Source organism: Haliotis rufescens, unplaced genomic scaffold, assembly GCF_023055435.1.
Source record: "Haliotis rufescens isolate VD_foot unplaced genomic scaffold, xgHalRufe1.0.p SCAF_2, whole genome shotgun sequence".
NCBI classification, from domain to species: Eukaryota; Metazoa; Mollusca; class Gastropoda; order Lepetellida; family Haliotidae; genus Haliotis; species Haliotis rufescens.
The window spans coordinates 15,270,262-15,284,109 of NW_025963890.1; the positions used below are offsets into that span (position 1 = coordinate 15,270,262).

The following is a 13,848-nucleotide window of genomic DNA, read 5'->3' on the forward strand; positions in this document are numbered from 1 at the left end:
CGGGAGACAACCCGCTACATCTGTGATTGAAGTTCCACGTATCGTGTGATAAAGGTCATCCGTTCAAGCAAAGTTCCATTTCATCGAACGGGTTTTTTGGTGCCTGTGACCCCAATTCGCTTACACTTGGAAGTCATTACCTCCCAATTCCGCAGGTCAGTTTCAATCGTTAAATTAATCATTAATTCCAATTCATTCATCCAAACCAAACCTAAAGGGGCTTACCGTAGACTTCGGCCACGATGGTCATCGAAGTGGACCCTGCCGTTGCTTGGACAAAACACGTATAGCGTTCCCCTGTCATGATGTAGTTGACCTTGAAGAGGTTGATCCTGGTGTACTGGTACTGATCCAGGGTCTTAGACTCCAAGAGGGTGATTCTCTTACTGGAGGGACCTCTTAGCTGAATTTCACTCTCGAACGGGGTAGGGAAGGCAGCCACGGTACAATTAAAGACCGAGGGTTGCCCTGGATTCACGACCGTGTTCTCGAAGGCGACAATACGGGGAGCGGTTACTGGAAGTTAAAGTGGGTTTCGGATGTCAAAACACGTGTAAATATGTTCCAACGAATACAATGTTAGAAGTTGTCCAAATGCACAAAATGGTTCAAATTTGGCTTGAAATTAACGAACTAAAATTACATTTCAAATACGTAAATACGTAGTATTAAACATGTTTTGTTGAGGAAATCTTGATCCAAATCAGGAGAATTATTTCTTCACATAGTTTTATACAAGCCAGATTTGAGTTAGATGTCAGTGTTAGTGTGCGGATACTAGCTATCATGCTTTATTGTTACGCAACATTCCGTGAATTTAAATGAAACATGGTTGAAGATGTCAGCAGCCGCCATATTGCTGAAACAAATGCGTCTACTACGAACAAAACATGGTGCAATTTGGTGCACAACTAGAAACCAAAAGCATGCAGTTCCACCACAATTGTTTCAAAATACTAATTCCTGGTAATGAAAGTCGTATCAAGTTACCATCATAACAGATATTTGTCTCTTGAAATGTTCTTAGATTTCTTTAAACGCGGAAATAATGCATTTTATAGATTACTTTTTTTCACGATAAGAAGTTATAAAGACAGTGCAAAAAAAAACACACCAAAAAAATCCAAATATATCTTTTGCGAAACTTTTGTGAATATATATATGAAATGTTGAATTTTGTTTTAGTAAAATCAAATGACATTCCAAAGGTCTAACAGAACAAAAAACGAAAAACCACAGCTAAAAGCCGGCGACGTTTAGCGACAACAACGAAATGTTAGAATGACATGTTCGGAAGTTACCTGGTTCGCAAAGCGGAGGGTTAAAATATCCCTTCTTGCATTTGCAACTGGACTTAGGTCCAGTGAAGCGATCACAGTCCTTTTTATTTTTACACTGGCATTCCTTGGCGCAGGCCCACCCATACCTGTTGGCGGGGCAAGGAGTGGCTGAAATGTCAAACTCAGTCAATCAACACACCACGTCAAACTAGTCATGCGTTACATGCTGTGCCAAGGGGAGATAACTCTAAAGTGTCATACCCGTTTCCGGCATGGACCAAGTTCGCCTCCCTATAACCGTTACTGTCATCCATTACTGGTGTATAAAACTAGGCATGCCCACATGAATGTCAAGTTTTAAGAAATAGGAACTATATAATACAGATGTTTGTTAAAGACAACCAGTACACATCAACCAGTACACATCGTCACAGTATTCAGCAATATTTCAGCTTCATTTCCATTTCATCACCCTGCATGATATGGCGGTTGAGCCATAGCTACGGGAACGATGTACCTCGGTATCAGTGTGACGATGAATTCCAAGGTGGTCCCCCCTCCAAGATGTATCAACATCTAACACTCGTTGTAACCATCGAATCCACATTTTTTACTTAATGGAACAACAGTAAGATCTGTCCGTACTGTTGTATTTTCGTTATTTCTACACGGAAATCAATACATATTTTCGATAAAATAATTAACCAGTACTGTAGAAATGCATGCTGGTGATAATGTACAACTTTAGAGTGAGTGGGTATGGTTTGACACCGCTTTTAGCAATATTCCAGCAATATCACGGCTGGGGACACCAGAAAAAGGGCTTCACACATTGTACCCATGCCGGGAATCGAACCCGGGTCTTCGGCGTGACATGTACAACTTGGTTATTACAGGGACATTCTAACATCTGAATTTTCTAGCCCTCGGTCTTTTTCTGGCGAATCAGATTTGAAAATAGTTATGAAGTACAACCATAAATACTAATCAGTGAACGAAGACCATTCTAGGTGAAGCGAATTGCTATTAGATTATACTCATGTATATTCAAGTGGTTCAGATAGCAGGATTGTCAGCATGTGCACTAAAGGGAGGGTATGCATCCACTAAGTGGTCTATATTCAGCAATCAAAACCTTTATCCGTCAATGGTATTTCTCTTTCACTTATTGGAAACTCACTCAAGTGTGTTCCTCATTAATGCAGTTTGTGTATGTGCATGTCCAATTCAAGTATCGCAGTCTAAGAAATCAATCAGCGAGTCCTTACACCTACAGGTAGTGATCGATCGTCGATAATCTCATTAATCACCTGTGCAAATCACGCGAGCGAGGTCAATAGACCGAAAGGAGCTAAGTCATATTTGGTGATTGATATTTTTGTGTGCCACTATAATCAAGTATATATAGTCACTGAACCGTGGGTTCTTAATTAAAGATTATTTAGTAAGTGGTTCATGACAATTGATGTTATCTTCTATAAAAGTGTCGTACTTGACTGTACGGACTGACGGCGCCCACTGGTAGAGCAGTTCCATGTACACGTCGCGCGGTGACAACGGCTGAGTCAAGCATTTGTTTATACAATGAATTTTATAGGGCCCTCCCACTACGACATCATGTCACATGGATACCACATCCACATTATACTGACTGAGGCGACCAGTCCTTGATTTATCACCTTAATGCTGAACCCCAGGCAGGGAAATATCAAGTACCATCTTTTAACGTTTTTTTTGTTTTACCCTTCAAAGGGATCGAACCCCTGACCTTCACTTCTCCGAAGGAAGTTGAATACTATGCATATACCTCACTCGCTAACGTTTAGGCACACATAATTAAAGATGGATTTTAGTGATGTTTCAGGAGAGGTACGTTTATTATTGTAGTTAGCTCACTGGGTCATACTTTTCACGGTATTATAGTTATATCACGGCGTGCCAGCATACATAAAAGCGCAAAATGACGTGGGTCGTTGTTAGTTACCGCACAGGTATAATGCTGACAGACGAAGATCACAATCAGGGCCAATCTGGAATTTGAACCGACGATCAGCGGATCCTAGCACGACTTAGGGACGCAATTCCACACATCGATTTCCTGCTTCTTAGATGACCTGGCCATTCGTGTTTCCAATTGATAAACTTAACCTTCGTGAAAGTATGTCATATTACAGCGACAGACAAGAACTGAAAATATGCCTTCGCAAATCACATATTTTCCCGATTATGCTCACTGGCGTTTCGTGAAGATCTGGGGTAGAAGATGTCTTCAGCCACCCATGCTTGCCGTAAAAAGGCGATTATAATTGTCGTAAGAGGCGACTAACGGGGCGTTAAACAAAAAATAAACAAAAATCAACGGCGTTTCAATCACAACACGCGTGCATGTGTGTGTCACCTGAATCTCTTTTGGCAAACGATCAGCGTCACTGTGGACAGTCCAACAAGACTGGTTGTAACTTAGACACATGTCCTGTTGGCGGCGTTAAACCGTACTCGCGCATTACTCCCGGGTACCCATGGACGCTGGGGAAGTATAGATGTCTGTTTAGGGTGCGGAAGGGCAGACCAAAGCCTCCATAACACTCAGTATGGACCCATCTTGAGAACACTGAACTATTTTTAAAGCATTATGTAAGAATGATGTCGGACGCAACGTTTATTATCCAACGCATCGCGTGTTATCGGACGGGTGTGCGCGGTATAGATAAACGCAACCTTTCAAAAAGTATATTCGCAGCATAAGGTTATCGATGTCGGAGTAATTCTATTAGAATAGCGATATGATTCATCACATGCGCCTTAAAGTGTAATATCTGCTGCAGACATCTTTGACAGAAGGGATGAGGAAACGATCACTTCCAAAACTTTCCAGCAAAACATCCCCATAACGAGATATAGCATATAATTGATGCATTTATGACGTTAGAATCCAGAATATTTCATATGCTATGATTAACGAGATAAACAGTGTTATATAGATATGGAAGCTGATATTCCCTAGTGTATATACCCAATTATGGAGTACGGAACGATATCGGGCCTGTCAGTGGATAATTCATCATACGCTAGTGTGTCCAGTGTTAGATGTCGATATGGGTGATAACAATAGCCAAGAATTCTTTTGTTGTTTGACTGTAGCAAGAAGAAGGCAGAAAATAAATAAATGATAAATGAAATAAAGAAATTTTGAATGAGCAAGAGATAAACCATAGAATTGAGAGAGAGAGAGAGAGAGAGAGAGAGAGACAAACACAAGAGAAAAGGAGCGACACAGACAGTGAGAAGAGAGACGAGAGAGAGAGAGAGAGAGAGAGTTCGCGAGTGAGAGACGAGGGACAAAACAGAGAAAAGAAGAAAATCAAATCAAAAAGAAATCATAAACGCATAAAACACAAACCGAGATAAATATCCAAATATTTGTCATAATGCATAACCATGTGCAAAATTCCAGTGTTGCATACAAACAGAGGGCATAGAACTATCAGCCAGCAATAGTGCCACATGACCATCGAGGATAGTGACTAAATATCCCTGTATCGACTACAGAACCCCAAGGGTCAACACAAATAACATCACTGATAGGCGATTGTACCATAACGGCCGCTTTAATATCATGGAACAACTGTGATAGTTCTATATACTCATTATTGGCTCGTAGAACAAGCTCTCCTCGAGAAGGGTCTACGCTATTGACCAACCCTCAAAGATAGATTAAAGCATAAATGTTTATAGAAGGCAATCACGATCTCTTAAACCGCCTTGGTTCGACTATTGTCACACAAGCAGTAATTTCCTACAGGTGGCATTAGTGTCCATCGCTTAATAGCGTGTACATCTGACCAGAGAGAAGGCTCGTGATGGTAGAGAACATTGCTTAATCAGAAATGTGCTTTCTTTACCATCTCCGAGACTGCGACTCGCGGAAACATCCTGTAAGGAAGGTCCCTTGAAGGATGCATTACTGGTGTCACTCTTGCGTAGACTAAACTGATTGACTAGTCTTTATCAACGTTCACAAGGTCTCGACAGCTCAATTATTGCCGAACGGGTCTAGAAGGATTCAATTTCTGTAAATTCCAATCCTGAAAAAGGTTGCTTTTGTGAAAGGACAATTTTACTTTTGGTATCAGGGCTGAGTAAATAGAATTATTCTTGTTCAGTAAATCTAAACAGTGGCACAATACAGTGGAAGCTGCTGGAAGCTTGGCGGTGTGGAATTGGTGTTCGCGAGAGGTCTGTTCTGGTCTGGTTGGGCACTACGTACTGAAGATCGATTATGTTGTATGACTGATTTTATTTCATAAAATACCTTGATAGCCTTGACTAAATCATCACCCCGATTATACTTGCATTAAAAACAATAATTTTGATAATTACAGGTCAACTATACGTTCGAAAATCGAAGAAAATTAGATTTGTAGCGAAGGAAAAATTTTACAGGAGCCTGGCATTTGCAGAAATTAACACAGTATTTCCCGAAACGAGATTTATGTATGGCAGGATTCTGTCCAGCGCTAGTTATATTCAATCAAAGACGATCATTTTCAATCACAATGAACAGCCTTGAGAATTATCCTAATTATGACTCAATAGAAGTGGAGAGAACGCAGGAATAATCACATTACAAAGAGTGATTTGTATCTTTACGAGCTTACGTCGGGGGTGAGTTAGAATGAAGTAGCCGATTCTCACACGTTCTGATCGGTAATATTATGCTACAGCAAGAGGTGGCTCCAATCTGAAGGACTATCTCATAATTTAGTCTTATCTGTGGCACCGTGTCAGGATGCCTTATAATCAACCAGTGTTTTATTGCACGGCCTAATATAACGGGCGTCTCTCCCTGCCTGCATCGGTCCAGTTATCAACAATTCTTGTTGCCCTCTGAAAATATTTAAATTTAATTTTGTACATGATGTTCAAATCAAGACGAGTGGTACAAGTGGTAGAGCTATTTGTTCTTTGATTTAAATCTCTCCTATCATTTCTGTGAAACACGCTACAAATTGCGATTTTTTGCTTGAAATTTTCTCGAGTCTTCTGTAATCTTCTATGATTTAGAGTCAAGCTGTTGTCCTTTTTCATCATGGACCCACGAATATCCCGTAAAGAAGACACTTTTTGGACTAATTTTTCTGACATTTAAGTCAAACTAAATCAATCGATTTTCAATGTCTCTCTGGTGGTTTAAATTAACTGTTCCAAGGCTCTGGTGTTTTTCGTAATCCTGTTAAGGTTTTGGTAAATACTTTACAGATGTTGAGGATGGACGCACACATTGAATCAAAACTTGTTGTATTAGAATGAGATGTGTGCATGAAAAATTAAACTGGCATAAGTGGTCTTAAGGTTTGCAGGAAGCGACTTAATTACAATACTCAAGTTTAATTTTGTTTTAGAACACACGCCACGCGATATAAGTACACATACTCATTCTTTAATGTGTTTATAAGGCCTCATATTGCAATATTTTCCTTGAAACTACACACGAACATCTTTCGGAGTCATAAATGTACGTTCGAAACTCTCTGCAATTGAAAGTACTTTTATATATTCTTATATTTATGAAATATAATCATTTAAGACATTGATATGAAATAATTATATAATATTTATTTAAACGTTTATTTAATTTGAGAACCACAGAACTTTTGCTGTAAATCAATCTCTGGTTGTAGGTAGCGTGAATAAGTTTTAGCGCTGACTCTAGTTTCACTGATCCCTATGCAAGAAGACGCAAGCAGTGGGTTTGGTTCACTTACGTGTTTGACAGTCGTAACCAGTCCAACCAGCAGCGCAGCCGCTCTTACACATTCCCAGGATGCTATCACAGTTCTCCGAGTACTCCTTACAGTGGCATTCCTTCCCACAGTTGATGCCAAATCGGGCAGGGGGGCAATCTGAAGGAGAGAAAGCAAATTGATATTACGCTGCAGTGAGTTGGATAATAACCATTGTCGTTGGGCTGTTGAGTCGTTTCGAGGCAGGTTATGGAGAGCCAGTGGTCGATAGTGTGAACACCCATCAGCGTTTTAAATAGGTGTTACACTGAGGTGCTGCTTGGGGTTGTTGTCGAACGCTGATATGATAGTATGGGCGCCAATAAACGACAAACGTTCCACGGTAGGGTGTCACACATGGACGACCAGGGGGTTGAGGATATTGTCTTACACCGCAGTCGTGATGGATTAAGAAAAAGTTGCGGAAAGTGCGAGCAACTATCAACGTTTCGCAGGTGTTGAGGTGAGGTGAAATGTGGCTTAACGTCGCGTCCAAGATTATTGCACTTTTAAAGCAACGTGCATGACGTTGTGTGTGTGTGTGTGTGTGTGTGTGTGTGTGTGTGTGTGTGTGTGTGTGTGTGTGGCTGCTTGTACTAGTCCGGACTGATACCGATTTATAGTGCTAGCCCACTGAGATACCCTGCCACAGTTTAACATGAATACCCCACTCAGACACAGTATACTGGCTCCGAGCCGACCAGTCCTTGTTTTATCCCCTAAATGCCGAACACGAGACAGGGTAACAACAAGTACCACTTTTAAACGTATTTTTGTATGACGCGGCCGGGGATCGACGCTCTACCACTAAAACAAGGAGGCGGCCTCACAGGTGTTGAATCGATAAGCGTTTCACGGTAGGACTCTGTTGGGAGTGGCAAATGTCTTTCATGTCGTAGTCAGCAATAGTCCAACAATGACAACAAATAGTCGAGCCCCGGTAAACCAATGGTTGACAGAATGAGCAACTGTCTACTCCGTCGGGCTACGATGACACACAATCAGTCAGTTCGACCATCACATCACTTGCCTCCAACTACAAGTACCACCTATTGTCAGCTGTCGACAGTGACTTTCATTTTACGGTTATATTTCGTTATTTGACATGCTTGTTTTTTGTTAACGCTGCACTCAGCAAAAGTCCAGTTATACAACGGCGAGTCTGAACCAGACATTCCAGTGATCGATATTGTGAACATCGACCCACACCCTCGGGGTACGATGACATGCGATCTACCAAGACACCAAGCCTGACCACCCGATCAATTGAGTCGCATCTTACGACCAGTAGAGGTTGCAGAGGATACAGCATCACCACGGGTGGTTCCACATCAGTGTCTCGACCAGACAGAGAAGTGTTAATTGCCTCGCCAACGATCCACCGGGCTTCGATGACAGTAACCATTAGTCTCCCTGCAGTAACCAACATGGCCACCTTTTACAAAGCGACCCCACCGCTTAGACCATTGTAAATCTCATACTTAAAACACAACTTACTATCATCGTAACGCTAAAATCGCTTTGTGGACCGGTACCTAGAACCACGCTCTACATAGCGAACTTACAGCTGCGACTGTTAAATGTACGGCTGTGTTAAAGTCTGGTTGGAATCTGATGACATCTGTACGTCATTTTGCGAGGGTAACGAGACACATCACGGCATGAATTGTGTCAGCAGACAGTATTTACTGTTATGTACTAAATATCAACTCAATCCGTTTTCAATATGTTTTGTGTGAGATATTTATGTGAGTGGGATCGGGAAACAGTGTTTTGTTTGTTGATTGGTTTTTTTAAGCCGCACTCAGCAATATTCCAGAAATAATCTGTCTGTAAATAATCGAGACTAGATCAGACAATCCAGTGATTGACATCATGAGCATCGATCCACGCATTTGGGATACGATGATATCCATCAACCAAGTCAGCGAGCCTGGCCTCCCGATCCCGTTAGTCGCCTCTTACGACAATCATAGTCGGCTTTTACGGCAAGCATTGGTTGCTGAAGACCTATTCTACCCCGGGAAACAGTGCCTCATACAGTCAATGCAACGTTTATTAAAGAACCATATGGTATCGATTGGGCTATTGCGAATACCGAATTGTCATTGACGAAGATCTGGATTTCTACGGTCGATAAAAACCGACGAAAAATTCCGATTATCACTTTCCCTCAAGTATATCTCATACAACTGTGCGTCCCTTAGGCGTGTCAGATCCCTGTTCGAATACCTGTTCACCCTGATTATGTTTCTAGGTTTGTCAGTACAACACTCGCGCTCGTGAGTATCCCCAAAGTTGTAAGACCATTCCTGCATCGATTCAGGCTTTGCTCTCCGTCATCAAGCTGATGCGCCATGATATAGCTGAAAAACTGTTCAAAGAGGCGCAAAATAAAACTCAATACAGACCCTGAAAGCAAAATGGTAAAAACTCCAAAGCAAGTCCACAATACTTTGGCAAATCTCGATGTCTTTAGTTTCAGAACTGCATTGTCACACTATTCTTTTACACACATAAAATGCATGATCAATGTCCCGAAACCATTCTTAGACTTCTACAAAAGGCGTTCTTATGACTTGCTGGTTTGATAAAACATGGTATTGAAATACGGGGATCTTTTTCCTGTTGGTATCCAAGCAAAAAAACCGCGAGGACACCAGCAGCATGGGCTTCACGAATTGTACCCACATTTGGAATCGAACCTAGGTATTAAACCACAAGGCTACCAAGCACCTGCATCATCAACACTAGCAAGAAGTCCGAACTCGCTCACCCTGTTACCATACAACAAAGATTGTCTGATGTCACCCTTATGGCTGAGGCTGCTTAGGACTTTTCGCTGGGCGAGCATAGCGTATGAATACCTGCAAGGCAGTGGTGTTTTTAATTAACTTGTTAACATTGCAGAAGGGTGCTGGAACTTACTGCAGTTGTTGATGCTGCAGTACTGCCACCTCGCCCGGGGCTCTGTCGTGTAGCACCAGGGCTGGGAGGAGTCGGCTGTGGTCCGGCAGAAGTTGTTGGGGAACACCCTGTCGGGGAAATCCCGTTGTGTGTAGCTGTGTTTCTGGGGAACTTGTTGGTCCCATCTCTGGCATGTGTACAGTTTGGTGGTCATAGCCTTGGTCCCCATATAGTTTCTCTTCTGGCCATTATAGTAGCAGCTGTTGGCTGAAAAAAGACATGAAGTCATGTAAATCGCATTTTTTAACACTGCCATTTTGGAATCAGTTTTTGATCAAAAATTTTGGTGAAATCGTAATGTAATAGTATTTTTGTATGTGACAATTAGTGGCACTGACCCACAAATGGTATTTTTTAAATTTATTGTTATATTCAAAATTCTACTTTTTCTTGTTTCGTTTTATTTCCTGACTTTTCAATTACAGTAAAGTACGGTTATAACGAACTCAAAGGGACTACTAATTTTAGTTCGTTATAACCGTAGTTCGTTATAAGTATATATACAGCATAACTACAGTAAATAGTCGGGACCAAAAAAGTAAGTTCGTTATAACCGTAGTTTACTGTATTTTTGGAAGTGAGGGGGAATTACAGTGATGTGAGTGGTGGGAGCTCCTGGTGGAGCAGAACATCTATTTACCTTACACATACACTTTTTACACCACTGGAAATAGGTAAACGAAGACAACACGAGCATATTCATATTTTAAATGTAAAACGTGAATATTTCATACAATAACAATATAGATTGACCAGTGGTATCATATTGCACGTCTTACGCCCAGTGCCATCGAAACCTGGTGTCATCACCGAGTTTCCGTGGTCCATTCTTATAAGTTTCATCACTATTTCGCCTTTTACGTCCAATTGAGTCTATATCTGCGGGTAATGCGAGACCAATCATCTTCCGTCGTTGACGTTTTAGAATTATCATACATTACACCAAGTGAACACAGTATTATTTTAAAACTCAATACAAGACATATAATTTAAAAATTACACTATTAGAACGTTTCCTAACTCGATCCAACTGTCACATCGATCCAACCAGTAACACTAGAACCTGTTTCTTCTCCCGTTCCGTTTTAATACAATTCCTACATTCCCTTGTGAGCCCAAAATAAAAACGCCAGTCAGTGTTATCTAATTCTTATCACTCTTTTCACCTTTCCCACTTAAGAAATCCCACCAAGATATTTCAATACATACCGTCAAGTAATGTGTTTTGACAAGTTCACGGCGGGTGATGAGAACCTTCTCCATGGAGTACCACGTATGACTTCACATTATCTGTTCAAGTCTGACGTTTGAATGCTACCTAATCTGGGAAGTCTAAACGAAGTTAAATCCAAAATGAAACTCGCTTTAGACGTATTTGACAGTGAAGAGTACATTTTATGCCACCATTCGAAACTTGGGAATCAATAACTTTGGCGATGTGTTCTTTGTTCCAATTATCTTGTCATCTTGGGGAATAATACACACAACAAAGGCAACAATTCACTTGCATCTTAATAATTACATATTTGCATCTACTATCATAGTTAAAAAAAACCATTTGATGTTTGTTTGTTGTTTTACGTATCACACAGCAATATTCCAGACATGACGGCAATCTGTAAATAATCCGAGTCTGGACAAGACAATCCAGTCATTGACATCATGAGCATCGATCTACGCATTTGGGATACAATGACATGCATCAACCAAGTCAGCGAGCCTGACCACCCGATCCCGTCAGACGCCCCTTACGACGAGCATATTCGCTTCTTTTGGCAGGCATGGGTTGCTGAAGACCTAGTCCGGATCTTCACGGGTCTCATTTAATGTAAATCCAAGAGTTCAAGGTTTCAATTTAGAAACAAATGACAACTGCAGGATCGTCTCAAATATTGAATGTAGCGGGGCAGTTCAAAACATTTGATGTGTTTTCACGGTTTGAAATCCTGTGTCGAACTGTACCATTGGAAATCCAGGATATTCCGTCACAGTTCGACACCTGGTTTCAAGCTACACTACGAAATCAATTACCCAACTGAACAGTTCGAAATCCTGCATCTTGTGACATAGTTCGAAATCCTGTTTCCAACTACACAGTTCGAAATGCTGCCTCTATTCATATGTATTTGCCAAGTTCTTCATCCTGGAAATCCTATATTTAGCTGCATAGATTGAAATCCTGCGACCCAGTACGAAATCAAGTGAAACAATTCGAACTCCTGCAGCTAACGACCCAGTACGAAATCCCGAAGTTAACGACGCAGTTCGAAATCCCGAAGTTAACGACGCAGTTCGATATGTGACCCATTCACACAGTTCACCACTATTTCGCCTTTTACGCCAAATGGAATCTGTTTTGACAGATACTCAAGACTTAATGTTCTCCTGCGATGACGTTATAGATTTACTGTAGCCTATTAGTTTGAAGATGCGTATAACCGGGTATACACACGGACGCTTTAATCATAGACCAAATTTGGTCCAGTGTGGATTTTAATCATATATCTAAAATATTTCGTATCATCTATAACAACCGAAGTTGAGCACCTATTATTGAACCTTAAGTATTACTGAAACTATGTTTCATCATTAACTGTTACAAAAAGATTCTTCCTTTCTGGGCGTTCTAAAAGAAAAAAATATTAATACGAAACATCTGAAAGTTTCAGCTTCATCCATGAAATAGAAAAATTCCCTTTCCCAAAGTTGTTTTACGACCAGGATGTGATGGAGAAACCAGAAGCTTCGAAGCATCATTACCATGATTACCTGTTACAGAAACTTGATCTTTCAAGGTCTTGTTCAAAGAGAAACATTAATTTACTCAACTTTAAATCATTTTTCAATATTTACACGAATTCTTTCTTCACCTTGAAAAAACTTGATCAGGAAGATCTTTAAAAACGGTTCAATCCATCAAACGGTTCTTGAGCAAAAGGTGAAAATGTTGTTCATGTCGACCATGATGCATTGAACACACACGAATCTTCTTATAATCATTACCACTCGTAGAAAGTTGCAACTTTCTGTGGTTTCGGAGAAAAGAAGTTGAAACATTTTTCAAATGTTAACTATTTTCCAATTTTAATTTTCTTTAAATATTGATGTCCCTAAAAGAACGCGAGCCATGTATGGCCAGGAACATGAAAAAATGACATTCCGCTCAATCCATTATGAAACATTTCGACAACTTGGAAAGTTCACAGACGCGTGTCGCCTCGACATAAAACTCCTATTGCAATTCTAGACAGTAAGGTAAAACACACATAGGTCAGATTTATCTTTCTGGAAATATTCGATACAATACATCACATATTCCACAGACAATGGCCGTTAAGATTCTCATTGTTCCTTGTTTTAGAGCAATCTCGCGGAAGACCATAATTACTTGCTTATTGCAATCATAAAACCTACCTATCACAGAAACAAGGATTTATACGATGGCTTTAAGATTCATCCCCAAATATTGACGGGCTCAGACAGGGATTTCGATCCGACACAAGGGATTTGTCTACTCCTGGTGCCGGACAAGACGATTGCTCGAGCCACGCACATGAAACACAAGTTAACAACGTGCTTCAATTCTCTGCACAACATGTAACCTCCCACCGTGTTCTACCTAAGGGAAAGATCCCTTTCCACGTTTCTCTGGACTAAACACCAATGTGTTACAAACAATTTATTTGTCTTGAGTAATGTTGAAAGAAACGTGTCTGGGTTTGGGAGCCTGGTTACCACTAGAATGTTAAATCCGACGATTCTCCCGAGAGCCTCTTGCGTAACTTAGCCAATATCTGCCAAGAACAGTCATTCATCGA

General features: G+C 40.7%; 1 protein-coding gene across 7 annotated transcripts in view; it reads right to left on the reverse strand.

Moving 5' to 3' along the window:
• The window catches only part of LOC124135590 (receptor-type tyrosine-protein phosphatase mu-like), a 197,182-nt gene that overhangs the window by 89,863 nt on the left and 93,471 nt on the right, over positions 1–13,848 (reverse strand). For 5 of the 7 annotated variants that reach the window (XM_046500968.2, XM_046500964.2, XM_046500965.2 and 2 more), the window contains 4 exons: positions 9,992–10,237; positions 7,046–7,183; positions 1,302–1,448; positions 226–516 (listed from right to left, as the gene is read on the reverse strand). In XM_046500968.2, coding sequence (XP_046356924.1) covers positions 226–516; positions 1,302–1,448; positions 7,046–7,183; positions 9,992–10,237 — 822 coding nt within the window. Of the gene's footprint in view, positions 1–225; positions 517–1,301; positions 1,449–1,541; positions 1,572–7,045; positions 7,184–9,991; positions 10,238–13,848 lie in introns of all 7 variants that reach the window. The other 2 variants (XM_048399677.1, XM_046500970.2) reach the window with 2 other exon arrangements.